The sequence below is a fragment of the Camellia sinensis genome, unplaced genomic scaffold (genome assembly GCF_055761805.1).
Source record: "Camellia sinensis isolate YWXY unplaced genomic scaffold, ASM5576180v1 Unanchor11, whole genome shotgun sequence".
Taxonomy (NCBI): Eukaryota; Viridiplantae; Streptophyta; class Magnoliopsida; order Ericales; family Theaceae; genus Camellia; species Camellia sinensis.
The window spans coordinates 8,421,607-8,442,808 of record NW_028128989.1 but is presented as its reverse complement, the minus strand read 5'-3'; the positions used below and the strand labels follow the sequence as shown (position 1 = coordinate 8,442,808).

At 44.3% G+C, this 21,202-nt stretch overlaps 2 protein-coding genes across 2 annotated transcripts in view; one reads left to right on the top strand and one right to left on the bottom strand.

Moving 5' to 3' along the window:
* The first annotated feature begins 4,128 nt into the window (after positions 1-4,128).
* Positions 4,129-5,373, top strand: LOC145814504 (uncharacterized). The gene has a single exon (XM_082911334.1). The coding sequence runs from the start codon at positions 4,129-4,131 to the stop codon at positions 5,371-5,373; it is 1,245 nt and encodes a 414-aa protein (XP_082767460.1).
* Positions 5,374-11,677: 6,304 nt separating this feature from the next.
* LOC145814512 (WAT1-related protein At5g64700-like) overlaps positions 11,678-21,202 on the bottom strand; it is a 37,449-nt gene continuing 27,924 nt past the window's right edge. Inside the window, exons 4-7 of the mRNA XM_082911344.1 lie at positions 15,289-15,520; positions 13,556-13,714; positions 12,645-12,796; positions 11,678-11,978 (exon numbers count right to left, since the gene is read on the bottom strand). Coding sequence (XP_082767470.1) covers positions 11,819-11,978; positions 12,645-12,796; positions 13,556-13,714; positions 15,289-15,520 — 703 coding nt within the window. The 3' untranslated portion in view covers positions 11,678-11,818. The remainder of the gene's footprint in view (positions 11,979-12,644; positions 12,797-13,555; positions 13,715-15,288; positions 15,521-21,202) is intronic.

The window sequence follows — 21,202 nt, the reverse complement described above, 5'->3', positions numbered from 1 at the left end:
CAACGTTACTGGAACCCATTGCTGCACCAAGAACCAATGACATTTAAACACTTGTCAAGAGAAGAACCAGCCATGTAAGCAGACAAAGATCTTGTAGAGTTATTGCACCACACATCAACCATTAATGAGGTCCCCTACAACATTTAATGCGATAACCCCTTCAGGTCGGAACAGAACAGCTACACCATGAACAAGGCAGGTTGGAACATAGACTTTCAGCCAACATGATAAGTCGGAGTGGACAAGGAAATGATCAACAAAGGATATAAGCAGGTTTCTAAAACAAAAAGAAGGTTAAGTTCCCTATTATCACCCTATCTCGACATTCCATTAATCTCTCTCTTCTAACTTGCTCGTCGGAGGGTTCGTTGGGGGACTCCCGTTCCCCGTTGGACTTTTGTGTAAGTATTTCAGTGAGCTCAGTGACCGGACAATGGTGTGGGAGGGGTGGATTAGCCTGACCCATCCATCAAGGACCAGTAGTATCGTCAGTTGGCGCCATCTGTGGGAAGCTTTCACTCCGCGTGACAATTGTGCTCATTGTTGCCGAAGACCCATTCCCGATGATTCCTCCTTGCCACCCACCAAGGTGGATAGTCACAACAAGATCTATGGCTTCTTAACACAACGTCGCCGACCCCCAAGCCGACCCTCCTAACCCAAACAACCTACCTCAGTATTTCACAGAACTCATCAACAGCATCAACCGCTTAGCCGAACAAAACCAAGCCCTGATCAATGCTTTGCTTTAGCGAGACCTCCATATGCCTCCTCCACCACCACAAGATATCCCGTCTAACCGAGAACGAATCCCGAGCCATCCCTTCCAACAAGCCCACCTCTCCAACTTGGAGGGTTTGCGACCCCCACCCCAAGATATCAATCTGCCACCTCGGGGTATACATCTATTAGTCCAAGTACCTGCTCCCGAGGAAGAGGCCATTAGTGTCCAGCCTCCATTGCATTCTGGTGGTGACAACGTTCCTATCTGGGATGCGGAACTCCGAGTCATGAAACTTCAGCTTCAAGGAGGCATGCAGAACATATAGAATAAACCTTCCACAATAGGCAATTCACCGTTTGTCGCCTCCATCAGGGACAAACCCCTACCTCTTAAATTCAAAATGTCCTCGATCGATTCTTTCGATGGCACAACGGACCCAGTTGACCATTTGGAGACTTACAGGACCCTAATGATCCTCCATGTTTTTCCTGATGAGATCATGTGTCAGGCTTTCCCCGTAACACTTAAGGGGTCGGCTCGACTGTGGTTTAGTCAGCTACCGACGGACTCCGTCTCTACTTTCCAACACCTAAGTGATTCCTTTCTTAGCCATTTCATTGGTGCTTAGCGCCAGCGGCGCCCGGCGATTCAGCTCCTCAACATCTGTCAGACGGAGGGGGAGTCCCTACGTAGCTTCGTCACCCGTTTTAACACCGAAGCCTTACAGGTGGCGAAAAACGACGACAAGGTCATTCTCACAGCTTTCATGGCTGGTTACGATCATCCGACTTCCTTTTCTCCCTCTCCAAAAACCCTCCAACCTCCATGGTTACCCTCCTTTCCAAAGCCTAAAAATATATGAACGCCGAAGATTTTCTGGCAACCCGCCAAGACACTACAACTAAAAACCCAACCCCCAGGGAGAAGAGAAAGGAATCTGAAACCAGAACCACCCAATATACACAGCAAATACCTCATTATACCGACCGAACTACTTGATCCGACCAATCGACACCTACCTGACCGCCCGGTCGGTTCGAGCGGTACACTCCCCTCAATTCCCCCATAGAACAAGTCTTGAACCAGATCCAGCGATATTACAACTTGAAATGCCACAAACCTCATGGTCTCCTTTCAGCCGGTGAGATCAATCCAAGTACTGTCGTTTCCATCAGGACCACGACCACAACACTGAAGAATGTGTCAACCTCAAAGACCAGGTGGAAAATCTGATACGCCAGGGTCGCCTCAGTCAGTTCACGGTAGCCCGCCCTCAACAACGGCCAAGGACCGAACCCACCGGAGGCCGCCGCCGACAAACCCCTCCCCGACAACCCCCACAACCTAACTGAGATAACGACAGACCCCCATTACAGCCCGGACCCCAAGGCAACCCTGCTCTCTTGGTCAGAGAGATCAGAGTCATCGTTGGCGGGCTTGCATGCAAAGGACCATCTCGTTCGGCCCAGCGTGCCGAACTCAGGAAAATCAGACAGGGCTCCGACAAAGAAGTCGCGACATCAGATTACCCCTTCAAACACCCCAAACAGTGGATGCAACCTATCACCTTTACGGAGGCTGACTGCACAGGCATCCGTTACCCCTGTGACGACCCCCTTGTCATCTCCGCTCTCATGTCCAATTACAAAGTCAGACGGGTGCTTGTTGACAACGGCAGCTCTTCAGACATCAACTTCCTGAACGCCTATCACCTGCTCCAGGTCAGAGAAAAAAATTGTCCCCTCTTCAAACCCCACTGGTCGGCTTCACGTGGGATCGGGTGACCTCCATAGGCTCCATCAATTTTCCCATCACCATCGGAGAGTATCCACGGCAGACCACCAGGTTACTCACTTTCCTTGTCGTCGATTGTCCTTCTGCTTATAACATAATCCTCGACCGAACAGCCCTTAACGTTTTTCAAGCTGTCACATCCACATACCATCTAGCCGTGAAATTTCCCACTGGCCTCGGGGTCGGCACCATGAAGGGAGAGCAAACGGTGGCCAGAGAATGCTACATCACTTCACTCAAAGAGGTCAAGCTGAAGAAGGCTATAATCATCGAAGGACTCGACGTCAAAGACGAAGACGAATTAGTTAGAGGGGAACCAGTGGAAGAACTTGTTGAAGTCCCCATTGACCCTACCAACCCAACAAAAACATCCAAGATCGGTAGCCAACTATCCTCCCAGGCCAAGGTCGACTTTACAGCCCTCTTAACCGAGCACAATGATGTATTTTCCTGGACCCATTTTGACATGCCAAGTATCGATCCCTCCTTCATCACTCATCGTCTCAGTATCGAGCCCCACTTCAGACCTTTCCGCTAGAAACAGCGTGTCTTTCACCCGAAACGCAATGCCCTTATTGCCTTTGAGGTAGACAAACTACTAGAGACACGGTTCGTCAAGAACGTAGACTACCCCAGATGGCTGTCAAATGTGGTCTTGGTCTGTAAAAACAACAGTAAATGGCAACTTTACGTCGACTACTCCGACCTTAATCGAGCTTGCCCTAAAGATAGTTATCCTCTCCCTCACATAGATTTACTTGTCGACGCCACTGCTGGACATCAGATGCTCAGTTTCATGGACGTCTTCTCCGGCTACAATCACATTCTGATGCACTCGGCTGACCAGGAACACACCTCCTTTATCATAGACAAAGGAACTTACCACTATTGTGTTATGCCGTTCGGATTGAAAAATGCCGGAGCAACTTACCAACGGTTAGTCAATGCCATCTTTCACCACCAGATAGGCCGGAACACGGAAGTCTACGTTGATGACATGCTTGTCAAAAGCAAACTCTCCTCTGATCATTTGACAGACTTACGAGAGACCTTCGAAACCCTACGTAAGTATCAAATGAAACTGAATCTGGAGAAGTGCGCCATCGGCATAAGATCTGGGAAATTCTTGGGCTTTATGGTCAGTCAGCAAGACATTGAGGCCAACCCCGAAAAGATCAAGGCCCTGATAAAAATGCGGTCTTCCAGAACAGTCAAAGAGGTTCAACGGCTTACCGGCAAAGTCACCGTCCTCAACCGTTTTATTTCTCGCGCAACAGACAAGTGCCTTTCCTTTTTTAAAGTCCTCCGATAGGCTTTTGAGTGGACCACCGAATCCAAAGAGGCCTTTCAACAATTGAAGTAGTGCATGACCAACCCCTCTACTCTCTCAAGCATTTTCAGGTGAAACCCTCTTTCTCTACTTAGCTGTATCAAACACCGCAGTCAGTGTGGCCCTTATCAGGGAAGACAACTCAGTACAGCGTCCGGTCTACTACATTAGCCGAGCACTCAAGGGGACAGAACAGAACTACCCTCTGCTGGAAAAAATGGCACTTGTCTTGGTCATAGCCTCAAAGCGACTCCGACCGTATTTCCAAGCTCACTCCATAATGGTCCTTGCTGATCAACCTTTGAAGAAGGTCATGCAACAGCCAAAGCTGTCCGACAGACTTATGCAATGGTCCGTCGAGCTTAACCAATTTGAAATTTCTTACCGACCTCGAACGGTAATCAAAGGACAGGCCGTCGTCGATTTTATCTTGGAATTCACCGACCCCACTCCAACCGCGCCTCCTCCGTCAAGGCAATTCAATACTGAGGCAGAAGACCCCCATTCTTGGACCCTCAATGTCGATGGATCATTCCGTAAGGAAGGCAGTAGGGCTGGTCGCATCCTCACCACTCCCGAGGGCGGTTATTTCAAGTGTGCCCTCTATTTCCTGTTCAACGCAAGCAATAATAAAGCCGAATATGAGGTCTTGATAGCAAGTCTTCACTTAGCCAGAGACATTGGTGTCAGCCATCTCCAAGTGTTCAGTGATTCCCAATTGATCGTTAGGAAGATTACGGGGGAATTCGACGCGAATGAAGACATGATGCGGGCCTACAGGGACATTGCACTCATTCTTGTTCGCCTTTTCAATACTTTCCATATCAAGCGCATCCCTCGGTCAAAAAATTCCAAGGTAGACGAAATGGCCCAATTAGCCTCGGCCGACCAGTTAGACCTCAGCCATGGCATCCACCTTGAATACTTGGCCCATCCTGCTACTTCGCCAAACCAACAGGAGGTTCACTTCCTTCAAAACAAACCTATCCCATGGATTGCAGACATCCTTCTGTTTTTGACAAGTGGGGAGTTACCAGACGATAAACAGCAGGCCACCAAAATCAGAGCCCGATCGTCCAATTACATTCTCATCAGCGGCCTACTGTACAAACGCGGATTCTTGCGTCCATACCTCAGGTGTCTCAGTCCTGCTCAAGTAACTTATGTGATGAGGGAAGTCCACAAGGGCGTATGTGGTAATCATTCGGGTGCAAGATCTTTGGCCCACAAAATCCTCCACACCGGTTACTTCTGGCCTACTCTCCACCAAGATACCACTGATTTTGTGTTTAAGTGTGATAAATACCAGCGCTTTGCCAACATCCCTCATGCCCCACCAACAGAACTGATTACGCTCTGCAGCCCTTACCCTTTTGCCAAGTGGGGCATCGACTTAGTTGGTCCATTGTCCACCGGAATGGGCCAAACCAAGTTCACTGTTGTTGCCATTGACTACTTCACTAAATGGGTGGAAGTGAAACCCCTCGCTACAATCACTAAGCGGAACACAACCAGGTTTATCTAGCAGTCGATCGTGTACCAATTTGGAATCCCTCAAGCCATCATCTCGAACAATGGCAAACAATTCGACAATGCCAAGTTCAGGAAATTATGTGTAGAGCTCCATATTGGACCATGCTTCTCTTCCCCAGGCCATCCCCAAGCCAATGGCCAAGTCGAAGTCACCAATCGCTCCCTCCTGAAGATAATCAAAACTAAGTTGGAAGCCGCTAAAGAGCTCTGGGCTGAGGAGCTACCAAACGTACTCTGGGCTTATCGAGCTACTGCTCGCACCCCTACTAGCGAAACTCCTTTTCGCCTAACGTACGGTGCAGAGGCGGTCATCCTAGTGGAGATCGGCCTGCCGACCCCTCGGGTTTTGCACCCGGATCCAGAATTCAACGAAGAATTGCGTCGGGCTAACTTGGACCTGATTGAAGAGCTCCGAGAGACAACTGATGACAGACGGGCGTCATATCAGCAGAAAATGAGAACACATTATAACCGCAAAGTTCGACCGTGAGAGTTCGCGATGGAGGACCTAGTCTTGCGCGAAGCAACCCTTGCCACTAAAAATCCTACCGAGGGCAAGCTAGCAGCCAAATGGAAAGGACCTTACATTATCAAAACCCAACCCCGCCCAGGCACTTTCCGACTCTAAGATATAGAGGGCAGAGACCTCCCCCATCCATGGAACGCCGAGCACTTGAAGCGTTATTTCCAATGAAATGGTGTCTCCTGTTTTTGTACTATTCCATTGTTGTATGTTCCTTTTGCCGATCTGTACACTTGTCCATTTTCGCCCTTTCCATACATGGTGTAAACTTGTGATAAACAGGCAGTGCCTTAAATGACAATGACTTTATATCTCCATTATATGCATTGTGATTCAATAACAACTTGTTAACTAAAGTCTCAGCCAGACTGAGCATGAAGAGCTCAGCCAGACTGAGTTAACTTAAGCCTTAGCCAGACTGAGTTAACTAAAGCCTCAGCTAGTCTGAGCACGAAGAGCTAAGCCAGACTGAGTTAACAAAAGCCTCAGCTAGACTAAGCATGAAGAGCTCAGCCAGACTTAGTTAATTAAAGCCTTAGCCCGATAGAGCCCTCCAAGTCTTAGTCAGAACTAGCATGAAGAATTCTCCCAGTCTAAATCAAAGCTAGTCTCAGCTGTTACCATACTTAGTTAAAATCCAAGTTCATGACCATCCATTTTCACTAATCATACAAGTCAGCCTGTTTGCCAATTTTTATCATTTTTACATCATGGTTTACTCACGAAATTTCATATTCCCAAATGTGAACATACAGGGTAGCCTAATTACCCATTTTTACCATTTTTACATCACAATTTACTTACAAGTTTCACAATTTACGCCCAAGTTTCATCTTTACACCTACTTTTTATTGAATTCTGCTCAACTATTTTCATTATTCCAAATTTACAAATCAGAGACATAACGACAACAACAATAAATAAGAGAACTCATTGTTTTATTAACAAACTTACGCTTTCATACAATTCGTAGCAGCAATTACATATATAAAAAACAAAACAAACAAAAACAAAATTTTTACACTTAGTTACAAAGATCACTCTCCCTTGCTGGAGGCAAGATCTTCTTCTTCAATCCCCTCGTCCAAGGGGGTCTGGGCAACGTCGTCTTCCCCTACCTTCACGAGATTGAAGTCCATGCCTGGGAACAGCTCTTGTGCCTTATACTTGAAGCTCATCCAGCCACTGTCCCAGTACTGGCTCATCTCGTGCTTGTAGAAGTCTGACCGTTAGAAGCTTTGGATCACTTCTTCTTCATTCCTACCTCCAGCGGCCACTCCCGACGGCCCAGCCCCCCCATCCCCCTCCTTCGTTCCTACCTCTATCTTCGAGCGCGCTGCTTTATTCATCAAGGCAGCCGCTAAGGTCGCTGTTTCCATCTGGGCTGAGCAAACCCCTCTCAGGAGGTCGGCCTCCGTCAACTACGCCATCGACTATACAGTCGCATCCTCCACCACTCCAACGAGGCGGTTGGCTGCGACCCTGGCCTCCCCCCCTTATTCTGCTGAGCGACCTGCCAACCTGTGCGCATGGTACATGGCGGTCTTCAGCGCTGCACTCGTTTCTAGTTTGCTAATCCTAGCCTTCCCTTTCACCAGGACTAGGAGATACTTCTACCATAGGTCCCACCGTCGCCTCTGCTTGGGCACTTGGGCCTATGTCTTCTTTTAGCACTTGGGCCCATGCCTTCTTTCGCCACTTGGGCAGTTTCTCTTCCTGGTGCCTCCTCTGCCCTCCCATCCTTCATCTTCTTCAAAATAGGGGCATCTTTACTCCCCTCTGTCGCCGCCTTATTTTTCTTCGTTTTCTTTGACACTGCATCCACCTCCTGTTTGCCCCTCTCCTTTAGTGGGTCTACTGGGGGCGGCACTAGGGAAAAGTCAATTAGTTCTTTGCCTCCCAACGGCTTGGGACGCGGTTGGACTCTTCCTCATCACCAACCTAGGAGCAGCCCCAGCTGAGACGCTTTGTACTTTTCTGCCTTGGTAAAGGTCTTCCGCTCCTCCGCATCCTCCGCCTTTCGCCTTGCTTCCAACTCCTTTAGTGCGGGATCCTCTTCTGTCGGCTGCGGTCCCAAACCCAAGGCATACAAAGCTGAAAGACGGACAAGGTCGTCCCATCTCACACCCTCCTTCTCCCTCCACTCCTTCATCCTTTTTACCTTACCTTCGGCCTCCGCCCCCAACTTCAGCTCCACTGACTTCATGGGGACCTTCCATGTCGTACGCACTCCCCTCCCACCATTTGCCGATACATAGAACCACCTCGGTCTCCACCCCTTCATCGACAATGGTAACCAGGCTACTAACCCCCTGCCCGCCACCGCCTGTAAAGTCACCCACGTCTTTTGTTGACTGGACACTTTATAGTAAGAAAAGAATTCTTCCACTGTCATCGTCGCCCCATCGATCGCCCGTGGCCATGCGATCGCGCAGGCCATTAGAATTTTCCATGCGTTGGGCATCAACTGCCCCGGCGCCACATCTACCACTACTTGAGGGATTGGCAACGTTAGCCCCCTCCACAATGCTTCCTCGTACAGCGTAAATCCCATCGGGCGTGCATCCAATGCCCTCTCCTTAGACGTGGGCAACGTCAACTCTATCTCTGCCAGAATTTGGTACTTCCTTTCTACCTCCTCCAACTCCTCCGCTGTAAACGTGGACTTGTCGGCCTTGGTGTGCCAGTGGTCTGGTTCCACTAGGCTAATTGGCCTAGCGGCTATGATCATCGTCGCCGAACGAGCCCGCGCCGCTTGCCCAGCTCCCCTCCCCTCCCTCCTCTCTACTTTATACTGTTCCACCAACTCCACTGTGTTGTCTTCTCGCAATGAGTCTAGTTTCACAGTTGACACTTCATCTCGAGCCATTCTTCCTACGTGTCTGTGTATAGCTTCGGACGTTGGCACAAGGAAATTCGCAAAGTGTTGCAGCGGAATGTCATACGAAACAAATGAGTTCACCTCTGGGATGTGTTGGTTTTTTGCGAAAAGGTAAGTAAAGCAAATAACTCCAAATGCCCACGGTTTACCTATATTCCAAGGATTGAGATTAAATTTTTCCAGTCTGAAAATTTTCCAAAACTTCCACCCCCGCCTTTTTGACGCCGTATATTAGCCTACCCCTTCGCTTCCCGCTAACACATCACCTCCCTTATTACGGGATTATGCCACATGTACGACCACGATCCACTACCCTCTTTTCTTCCCTATTTATTCCATTTCACATCACCACGTGCCCCGCCGCTCCTTGAGCCCCGTGTGCCGCCATTTTTCCCACTTGGTCACCCTTCGCGATTGGCCCTCTTCCCAGTTGGTCTCTCCACTCAATCACCCTTCGCGGTCAGCGCTTCTCCTAGTCGGTCCCTCCACTCGGTCACCCATTGCGGTCGGCCCTCCTCCCAGTCGGTCTTTCCGCTCAGTCACCCTTCGTGGTCGGCCCTTCTCCCAATCGGTCTCTCCACTTGGTCACCCTTCGCGGTCGACCCTCCTCCCAGTCGGTCTTCTCTCACTCGACCACCCACAACCCCCGTCTTTTTCCTTATTCCCTTCGTTGGACTGGAACTATACTTGAGAATGGAGGACTATTGATATAGGTGGGCCCATAGGGGCTTTTGGCTCACTACTTAGAGCCCAATGCACAATTCAAACACTAAGGCCTAATGTTACTGGAACCCATCACTGCACCAAGAACCAATGACATCTAAACACTTGTCAAGAGAAGAACCAGCTACGTAAGCAGATAAAGATCCTGCAGAGTTATTGCACCATACATCAGCCATTCATGAGGTCCCTTGCAGCATTTAATACGATAACCCCTTCACGTCGGAACAAAACAGTCTCACCATGAACAAGACAGGCTAAAACATAGACTTTCGGCCAACATAACAGGTTGGAGTGGACAAGGAAATGATGAATAAATGATATAAGCAGGTTTTTAAGACAAAAAAAATGTTAAGTTCCCTATCATCACCCTATCTTTACATTCCATTAATCTCTTTCTTTTAACTTGCTCGTCGGAGGGTTCACTGAGGGACTCCCGTTTCCCGTTGAACTTTTGTATAGGTATCTCAGTGAGCCCAGCAACCGGACAATGGTGTGGGAGGCGTGAATCAGCCCGACCCATCCATCAAGGACCAGTAGTACCATCAGAACCTTCACTCCATATGAACTTGAAGGAATCAATTTTTTTATTTTTATTTTTATTTTTAATTTTAAATATGTTGTTGGTTAATCCTTTGAATAAAATTTGTAGAGTATGCAAACCGCGAAATTTTGTCGGCAACTGTCTTATTAAGCATTGCACGGTTAGGGATGGCAATTTGAAACTGACCCGACGGGGATCCCCGATCCCGACCCCGATTTAAGCGGTTTTTCCCCGAAAAATACCCCCGACGGGGAGGTGACGGTATTTGAAAATTAATCCCCGATCTGTCACGGGCCGGGGACGGTGATCAGTGTTTGATCCCCGGCCCGGCCCGATCCCCGGCCCCGGCCCCGTCCCCGACCCCATCCCCGAATTTTCCCGAAGTGAAATTACTTTTATACCCCTTATATTTATATATTTATATATATATCATAATAATAATAATAATAATAATAATAATAATAATAATAATAATAATAATAAACTAACTCTCTTCTCCCTCACTCTCATCTCAACTCTCTCCCACTCTGTCGTTCATCTCGCTGTCAACTCTCTCTCTTGCGGTCACCGACGGCGACGTCAACACCACCGCTGGCCCCGACTCCCCCTCTCTCTCACCGACGGCGACATCACCACCACCGCCGCACAACGTCTGTCTCTCTGCCACCACCACCGAACCCACAGCCACCGCCAGCCACTCTCGATCTCGATCTGTGTCACCACCATCGAACCCACCGACGGCGTCGCTCAGATCTGTGTGTGTGAGATCTGTCTCTGTGTGTGTGTGTGAGATCTGTCTGTGTGTGTGTGCGAGATCTGTCGCAGATCAGTTTTTTTTTTTTTTAGATCAATTTTTTTTCTGTGTGAGTGATGATCTGATCTGTGTCTGTGTTAGATCAAAATTTTTTTTTTTTTAAAGTTTAAATCTGTATTTGTTGTTGTTGATGATGATAAAACATAGTATTTTTTGTTTCAGATCTGTGTATGTGAGGCATCTGAATTTTTTTTTTTTTTTTTTGTAGCCGGGGAATGCTCGGGGTCGGGGAAACCCGATCCCCGTTGGGGGCGGGGGTGGGGGCAGTGATAGGATCCCCGTCGAGGATCGGGGCCGGGGCCGGGGAAAATTCAACCATCGGGGATCGGGGACGAGGAGTGTGATCCCCGGCCCCGCCCCGCCCCGTTGCCATTCCTATGCACGGTGGCATTTTGTCGGATGCTTCTTCCAAGTCAAACTCGTTTGACAAATCCATAATTTTTTTTTATTTTTATTTTAATAAAATTATTATTAAAATTGGCATGTCTAATACAACTTACAACAATGTGGGTAGCATAATCATAACAATCGATAACCAACACCACACATCACAAATGTTTTAACTTTTCTCACTTAGGTAGTTTTTTTTAAAAAAATTAGAGATGCACTAATATTAAAAAACAATTTAATAGATGTGAATGTTTTGAGGTAAAGGACAAAGAAATTTGAAAATAAAAAATTTCAGATCTACCTCGTACGAAAAATAATGCTATTCTGGAAGTATCAAAAAATATTTAAAGAATGGCTATTTAAATTAGGGTGTTGTATAAAATGGGCAAGAAGAGAATAGCGGTATAAACAATTACCACCACCATTCTATTATCTTAAATTAAACTGTATCATTGACTTGATGATAAGAACTATCTCTGGCACCACTGTTTTTGTTTTATTCAGATGAAAATTGACAGATATTTCTTTTTTTTTAAAAAAGAGGGCGCTAGTTGGAATAGGTGTACTATACTCCCATTAAGTTCCTTTGGCTCTTGTGATCAGCAAAATCTTCAACATTGGATATTTCTGATATTGATGCCTCAGTTGCTGCAACTTTGAACTCCTTTCTCTTTCCCCACAAGAATGAATACAACCCCACAATAATCACAAACATTCCAACCAAGCTGCAAAGTTCAACCAAAAATACTTTATTTGTCCAAAGCCATACAAAAAATCTTATGTCAAGACCTAGCAAAAAAAAGTAAAATAAAATAAAATAAAGGTTCTTTGACCAAAAATCTTCTCTTTAGACCTAGCAAAAAAGTAAAATAAGATAAAATAAAGGTTTTTTTTGTCTAAAAATCTCCTCAATTGTACAGAGAGACAGAGAAAAAAATAAAAATAAAAGGACCCGATTAGTAGACTCTAGTTTGACCCATTGGGTCTATTATGTTCATATTTAAATCTTAGTGTGCAAATTATTTTTGAAAAAAATTTCATTGATTCAATAAATGTAGCCACATGATTTTGTCACCTTTATCTTTAAAAAAATAGATTAAAAAATATATGATTTTGAAATAAACTTTTTTTTTTTTTTTTGGAGGGGGGGAGACACTAATATAATTTTTTTTCAGGAATGATTTACACACACTGAGATCTAAAAAAAATACACCATATCTATTTAAATACTCTTAATCACAAAGGTTGGGGAAAAAAAAATCCCATTCAAAGGATCAAAATATAAATTCTCTCAACTAAAAAAAACTCAATATCTAAATGCTCTAATAGTGATGGCTATAAATGAATGAAAAATAAATTTATTGCTGAAACTGATAACAAAGTAAGAATACCTTCCAACAGTGATGGCTTCACCAAGAAAGAGAGCTTCACTTATGGCCACAAAAATTAGAGACAAAGGGTTGAACATTGAGGCATAGGTTGGTCCTTTGTTTGCAACTGTCCATGATATTAAACAGAAACTTGCAGCTGTAGCCAATGCTCCCTGTTCCAATTTCCAAAACAACTCGACAATCACCGTTATATTGGAGTTTTTTACTCATGCTTATCACTAGTCTTACTTAAATGATTTGAGTTATTTATTTTGTCAGTTTTAACAATTTATGTAATAAAAAAATTTAAAAATTTGAAATATAACCCACTTCAATAATATGATGGGTTTCACCAAGGTCATTCCCATATTACAGAATAACACTTGAAGTCATTTTTCGAGCCTGACCTAGTTTGAGATCGGACTTTTATTCTCAATTTGTCCAAAAACAAATTAAAAAATCTCATGCACCTATACAGCTCGGATATTGTTTAATATAAATATTTTTTTCGTATTTTAAAATAAAAAATCATAATTAATTTAATCATTTGGATGGCTCTTTAATTTATTCAGGGCTAGTAGTTCAAATTTTAAAACTAATTCTTTACATAACTAGTAATATAATGTATACTTATAACAAAATAAAAAACATACATATAAATATAATTATATTGTATAATATAGTTTTTGGGCCAGTTGGGCAACACTAAGCTAGACCTAAAACACTTTTCCCATGCCCAATTCATATTATAATTGGTCCAAAACTAAAATCACAGACCTTGTAAATAATAATGGGCGGGTTCAGGCAAGTTTGGTAGGCCATTGGGCTTATGTCGACCCTTATATGTCATATTATAAGTAATTTTATTTTTTTATAAAATTTATTACTTTGGGAAACTTGTAGTGTGAAGGATGATAATTTCAATTTCTTACCGAATAAATGATAGTAATGAGTTGGAGATTCCATCCTAACCACCACGAAGTCTTGCTTCTATCCATGCACAACCCTACCACTGTCGCTTGCATTGTTGCTATTATGCACGTTAGCATTGTTGTCCAACATTTATATGGAAATAACCTACATAATTTAACCTGTTTGGTTTAAAAAAAAAAATAAAAAATTTGACAAAAAGAAGAAAGAAATCAATTAGTTAAAATAAGACTTTATCAAAATTTAGAGTAAATCATGCCAAAAGATCTTGAACTTTGGGTATTTTTTTCAACTAATCTCTTCAATTATTATTTTTATTCAATTAAAGTTCACCTTTTGTTGTTAAATACATTATATGAACTTGGATGAAAGAAAATTGGTAAAATTAATCACAATATCATTTTCTTAATACTAGAACCATCACTCCTTCCTTCATTATTTGTACACGTTTCTTAGGTTGATAACATATAGCTATGGGATTAGATCGTCACCAATAGGCCGTCCAGTTGGGCCCATCATCGGCCCATTTTGGGTTTATTTTTGACAATTTAAATTGTTCATTTTATAAAACTCATCGAGAAGATATTCATATAAAAAATAGGATTGATCGAATATTGGTAACCACATGATCGAGATCATATTTATTTTCTGATCAAATAGTTATTGATATCCGATCTCTTAATTTTTTATATGAATAATTTGCTCAACAAACTCTATAAATTTAATGATTCAACTTATCAAGATGGGCCAAAAATAGACCCATAGTAAGCCAGATAGGATAGTCCAGTTGGCTCCATACCCTTTTTTTTTTACCCTAAGAAAATGAATAATTATCAATTTTTGCTTTAAGTTTTTTTTGGGTGGATAAATTTTTCCTTTAAGTTGATCCTATACAATATACTTAATTGTCAAAAGTGGACCTAATACAACAAAATGTATAAATTAAACCAATTTAATTTAGAGACTTAATAAAAGCAAAAGTATAAAGTTCAAGAGCTTCTAGGGGTGTAATTCTTCGACGGGTTAAGAGGTTGTCCAAATTCAGCTCAAATTGTGCTAAGAATTGTCCAGGCCCATCCAAGTCTAAATTGTAACCCAAGATTGTTTGTCCAACCCAATTCGAATTAAACCCGAGTTGTTTGGATTGCCTGAATTGTACATAAATTTCAACTTTTTTTTTTCTTTTTTAGTGTATCTAAGTTAAATAATTTATTAAAATTAGACTCTATTTATATTTTTTAATAAAATCATTAATAATATTAAAATAAATAATTTATATAATGTAAGAAAGATTCTGCTATGGTGTTCTTTACAATTTATGAGCAAGCAAAAAAAGAGTAAAATTTTGTATTATTTACTGCTATATATAATATATATTTAAGATGATCTAACGATCTAAATTACTATAATATCATCAAATAACTAATAATTTTTATGTATTTTTATATATTTCCATATATTTCGGGTTTAGGATTACTCAAATTGGTTGATATCTTTACTCAAACCAGCTTAAATTTAATTTAGTCTTCTAAATTTTTATCTAAACTCATACCGAATTTAAAAATATTTTACCTCAACTTAAAAAAATTCAAAATGAACTCAGGTTGCTCAGGTTGATCCCTAAGTTGCGTCCCTTATATAAATTGCTCCAAAGTTTAGTGTGACATTCCTAGCCGTTGGATGCATGGAATCATGGATTGTGAACACACAAAAAAAATGGTCGGTCAGTCAATACCTGGACAAGGAACCACGTAGCACAGGATATGCAACTAGACACCAGAAATAGAGTGCCACGTGTCCAGTTGGGCTTAGCTTTTTGGATAACCACATGATGATGTGTGGCGTGATGTCCAATATAGAATGCTTTACCCTTGTAGAGGCTGATGGTTAGTGCTCCCGCGACGCACAGGATTGCCCCCACCACCGTAACCTTTCCGCCCTTTGTACCAAATTGCAGTTTCTCAATCCTACAACCGTAGAACAAAATATTTCAAGGAAAATTACAATTAAAAAAATAAAATAAAATTACAATTACAAATATTAATAATTAAAGATAAAATAACTGCAGAGTGTAAGTATTGAAAAAAAATTTATAAATCAGTGATAAACTTTATAAATCTTAATAATTAAAATGGTGTATTTTTTTATGTTTCTACAAAAAAAAAAAAAAAAAAAAAAAGGTTACCACTGAATTTTAAATTCTCCATAATTAAAATTCTAAACATTTTTTCAAAAGATTACTGAATTGTAATTTCTCCAATATTCTATTAAGTAATGGGCGGCTTCCTTCCAATCCAAAGATTGGAGAGTGTTGTCCGGGTCTAGGTCAATCACAGATTCTGTTTTGGTAATTTAAATCATAGAGGTACTTTGGCTTATATTATCTAGGGTGAATTATACTAACTGTTTTTATAGTTTGAGACTTGTATCATTTTGATCCCTAACTTTTTAATTATGACATATTTGACTCTAAATTTTAAATTTTGTTCTAAATAAGAACAATTGAAGACATCATTGCTCAATTTCAAGGATAAAATTGTCAATTTGATAAAATATAAACTAATTTGACAAAAATAAATTTTAAAAAAATATTTTGGAATTTTCAAATTTTTTTCTACTCACCAAAGATAAAATTATGTAAAATTGATAAATTTTTTACACATTTATTTATTTATTTATTTTACCCAATTAAATTTTATTATGTGTTTGGATGATGATCATGTCATGGGTGGTTGTTAGACTTTTAATATATAAAATATTTTTAGTTTTGGATTTTTTTGATTTAATGGATTGATTTAATAATAATATCAAAGTGAGAGGGAGATTTCATAATCCCGCCTTGGGCCGCGGTTTTGGCCAAGTTGAAAGAGGTCCGAGTGTGTTTGGGCCGAGCTGGACCAAGCCGTGCCAGGGAAAGTTTGCTTGGTTGAAGTTCCAGACCTTATCCGGGCGAGATGATTCTCTGTTAGCCCGGTTTCCATCGGTCGCACGTTTAGATCGGCGAGTGAGTCCTCCGCGGATCAATTCAACCGAGCATGAGCTTGGTTGTAATGGAGCCCGGCAAAAAGCACTGGTTGTCTCGTATAGTAACACGGTCGTAGGAGGTCAGGTTAGGGCCGCCGGGCTGCCCATTCGCGCCAATGCCGTTTGGCGGTTCGATTAGGTGGTGTTAATTGAATTTGCGCTGACACGTGGGGAAATGGAACGGGAGAGCAGGTCCATGCGTTAGACAGCAAATGGATGCAGAGGCAAGCGCAGAAGGTATATAAGCATGTCTACGCCCCCCATGTTTGCAATGGAACATCAGTTAGTGAGAGAAACTTTAACATTAATCCAGCTTCTCTCTTTCTCTATCTCTCTCTCTCTGAGTGTGTGCTAACTTGACCGTCGAAGGGATTTTCCGGTAACACATTGCCGGGTAGCTCACCGCTGTTGTGTTCGCAGGTCAATCGAATAGAAGCGGAACTTGGACGCAAGGAGTACAGGCGTTATCGAATACTTATCCCTCGTACAATTGGCGCCGTCTGTGGAAAGTTTTGAGTAGACACAACCTTACCTTCCAAGCTCGTCGGATCACTCTTCATGGCGAACAACGACGAAGTGCCATTGTCTGCCATCGACGGTGTCACCCTGGAGTCAGTCCGACGGAGAGACGGACTTCCTGCCATTTCGAATATGGTGGACCTAGAGGCTTCCCCAAGAGGTCTTCCAATAGATGCACGTGATAGGTGCGCCAGAAGCTTTGGTCACTCGCGGAGCCCAGACGGACACCAGCAGCAAAGAGAGTCGCACGCCTGACGCTTGGAGCACAAGTTGACGGACCAAGACGTCTTCATCTAGAGAATGACGGTAGAGATGGAAGCTCTCAAACGGCAGGTCAAAGGGAAAGGTGCTGCTGGAGTGGGAGACCACAGTGAGCGCACCCAACTCCGCCACTCAGGCAACCAGAGCCAGCGGCACACGCCCTCCCTTTCCATCACCAGAAGCTACAAGGTTGGAGACTCAGACACGCTTGCAGAGAAGTCTAGCGTGCAAGATAATACCTACCATCCCTCACATCCGTCGACAACATCGAGATATTCCTAATCCATTCGTTTAGAGGACTTGAGGGATGTCTTGAAGGAACGAGCTCGCCGATGGGAGATTCAAAGGGTGCTGGCGCTTCAACGGTTATCTACGGAGGTCACGCCAGCGAAGAGGTCATGATGCCATCACCTCGTTTAGCCGTGCCTGTCCCGCAGGACAAAGACTTGGCAAGGCTGAGCGCCATCCCCTTCTCTCTTGAGATAGAGACCACACCACTCCCAGCGAGCTTTCATTAGCCGAAGCTTACGCTTTATGACAGGAAAAGCGATCCGTACATGGATGTAAGCCACTTTCAGCAGGTCATGGCTAGACACAGGCGTAATGATGCTCTCATGTGTCTTATTTTCCTATCAAGTTTGGGCGAGCTGGGCTTGAAATGGTTTGAGAGGCTTCCAGAAGAAAGCATTGCAAGGTGGCAGCAGTTGGCGGAAGCATTCGTCACTCGTTTCAAAACTAACACCAAAACGCCAAAGAAAGTGGACCATCTTTTGAGCGTCAAGATGGAGTCGAGCGACATCCTCAAGGCATACAATGTCAGGTACTGGGAAACCTTCAACGAGATCTTAGATTGCCTAACCAACCTGGCAATCACCCAATATAAGCGTGGTCTCCCGGTTGGACATAGATTGAGGGACTCACTCACGATGAATCAACCGACTTCCATGGGACAACTAATGCAACGTATCAATGAATACATCTGAATAGAGCATGATGTGGCGGCGTCCACCGCGAAGACGAATCCGGTGGCAACAGACAAAAGGGTAGTTGGCAAGATACATGCTGTCGAACAGGAGACGAACCATTCAAATGACCACGCGGGGGAATCTGACAGTGGTCCAAATCGTAGAAACTGGGGTAGAGGTCGCCGCAATAACCGAGAAGAATATCCCCGTGATGACACAGCTGATGCAAACAGAAAATTGAACGCTCGGACGAGCATCACCACGGTATTTAAGATTCCAATCTATCGCATACTTAGTGAAATCCACGACGAGGATTACGTCCGGTTTCCCGCTAAGTTGGGCGATGCGCAAAAGGGCTTTAATCCGCGGTACTGCTACACATTTCATGGGACGGAGGACTGTTTGCCCTTAAACCAACACTTGGAGGAGTTAGTCGCAGCCGGTCATTTAGACCTTTACATCGACGGGGGCATTAGAGCCGCGCACAACACCCCGGCTGAACCGAGTGGTTTGAATGACCTAGAGGCACCCGCTCAAGGAGTGGTTAATGTGATCCACGGTATTGTGGAGCCGACGCGGGTTTGCGAGCTCCGAGGGATGATAAAAAAGGCTGAACATATGAGGAAAGTTTTGTCAGTCCAGCCCGCAATCAAAAGGGGCAAGAACGAGGAGAAAAATGTGATTAGCTTCTCAAGTAAGGACCTTGAACGCATTCAAGCGCCGCACAATGATGCCCTAGTAGTCACTCTTTGCGTCAAGGACTTCAATGTCAAGCGCATCTTAATCGACCAAGGTAGCTCGGTTGAGATCATGTACAACAACGCCTTCAAGCAGCTCAAACTCTGGGATACAGACTTGGCTCCGGCAACTTCACCACTAGTTGGTTTCAACTCACAATCGGAGTGGCCGATGGAAAAGATAATCTTACCGGTCAAAGCCGGATCTGTTTTCAATCAGGTGGAATTCTGGGTATTGAAGGTGCCGTCCACATGCAATCTAATCTTGGGTAGGGAATGGCTTCACGCTAGGCAGGCGGTAGCGTCAGCCTACCACCATGTTATGAGGTTCCCCTCGGCTACGGGGGAAGTTGAGGAGATTTAAGGCGATCAAGTCATGTTTGAACGGGAGCCGAGCTGCCAAAGGCTTCGTGCAAATGATTGAAGGTCCGGAAAACCAAAGTGTCCTGGATGATGTGGGCACTAGGGCCAAGGAAAAGGCTGTTGAAGAATTGGTGGAGGTGTGAATTGACACAGAAAAACCTGATAGGTTCTTTTTGCTGGGATCTAGCCAGATCGCCCAAGAAAGGATCGAGATTGTGGAGTTTTTGGTGGCGAATATCGAGGTCTTTGCATGGACGTCGTACGACATGTCTGGCATTGATCCAAGCTTTATTTGCCACCAACTCAATGTCTTCCTGGACGCACGTCCTGTTATTCAAAGAACGAGGAGGTCAGCCATTCACCACGCCGAGGTAGTCCCGGAGGAAGTCAAGAACTTGTTAAAAGCTAGGGCAATCCAGGAAGTGCACTACCCTCGATGCGTTTCAAACACGGTCGTAGTACCCAAGAAGAATGAGAAGTGGCAAGTTTGCGTTGATTACAAGATAGTCAATCGAGCTTTTGCCCTAAAGACAGCTTTCCTCTGCCTAGAATAGACCAGCTGGTGGATCTTACAGCCGGACATAACAGGCTTAGTTTCTTGGATGCCTATCGCGATTATCACCAGATTGCCATGCATGCACCTGAGCGCGAGACAACTTCTTTCACGACTCCAAGGGGATTGTTCTGCTATAGAGTCATGCCTTTTGGTTTGAAAAATGCCGGGGCAACTTTCCAGAGGATGGTGACCAAGATGTTCGCCTCTTTGCTAGAACGCACGATGGAGGCTTACATCGACGACATGGTGGCCAAAAACAAGCAGGAGGCCGACCACTTGTCCGACCTAGCCGAGATGTTCCCCATTCTTAAGCAACACAAGCGTCGCCTGAATGCGTCCAAGTGTGCCTTCGGTATGAGATCAAGGAAATTTCTTGGCTTCCTAGTCACCAACCGAGGCATCGAAGCGGACCCCTCACAAATCAGAGCCATACAAGGATTGAAGCGGCCCAACTCAGCAAAGGACGTGCAACATCTTGCTGGTGTGGCAGTCGCGCTTAATCGATTCATAAACCGGTCATCAGATCGTTGCCGACCTTTCTTTCAAGCTTTGAAGTCCAAGTTTTCATAGGATGAAGAATGCGACAAGGCCTTGGGTGAGCTCAAGGCATATTTGTCTTCCGACCCACTATCGGTAACACCTAAGCCCGGCGAAGAGCTCTACCTTTATCTTGCTGTCTCTTAACATGCAATTAGTGCGGTGCTCGTCCAGGCAAAAGGCATCCAGCACCTCCCTATCTTTTACGTGAGCAAAACCCTGCTGCCAGCAGAATCAAGGTACTTGCCGCTGGAAAAACTCGCTTTGGCACTAATGATGGCGTCCAGGAAATTAGCGCACTACTTTCATGCTCACAAAATCATGGTGTTGACCGAATTCCCTCTAAAAGACTTATTTGAACGGGCAGACTTTTCCAGCCGAATTCTGAAGTGGGCGGTTGAATTGGGGCAATTCGACATCAAGTTTCAACCCTGCACCGCCATCAAAGCCCAAGCATTGGCCGATTTTGTTGTCGAATTCTTGCCTGGAGTTCACCCAGCGTGCCTGGTGGATCTTACCGTGGCAGCCGAGGTAACAAGTGTAAAAGCAACGGAGATTGCACGACGGAATGATGTTGGCGACGCGAAACTTGCGCGCCCGTTCGCACCACGTTCAGTCGAAAGCCTATCTCAGACCGGCGATGCGACGATGGACTCGGGCATTACAGGTTAACTTGTTGGGTCCGGC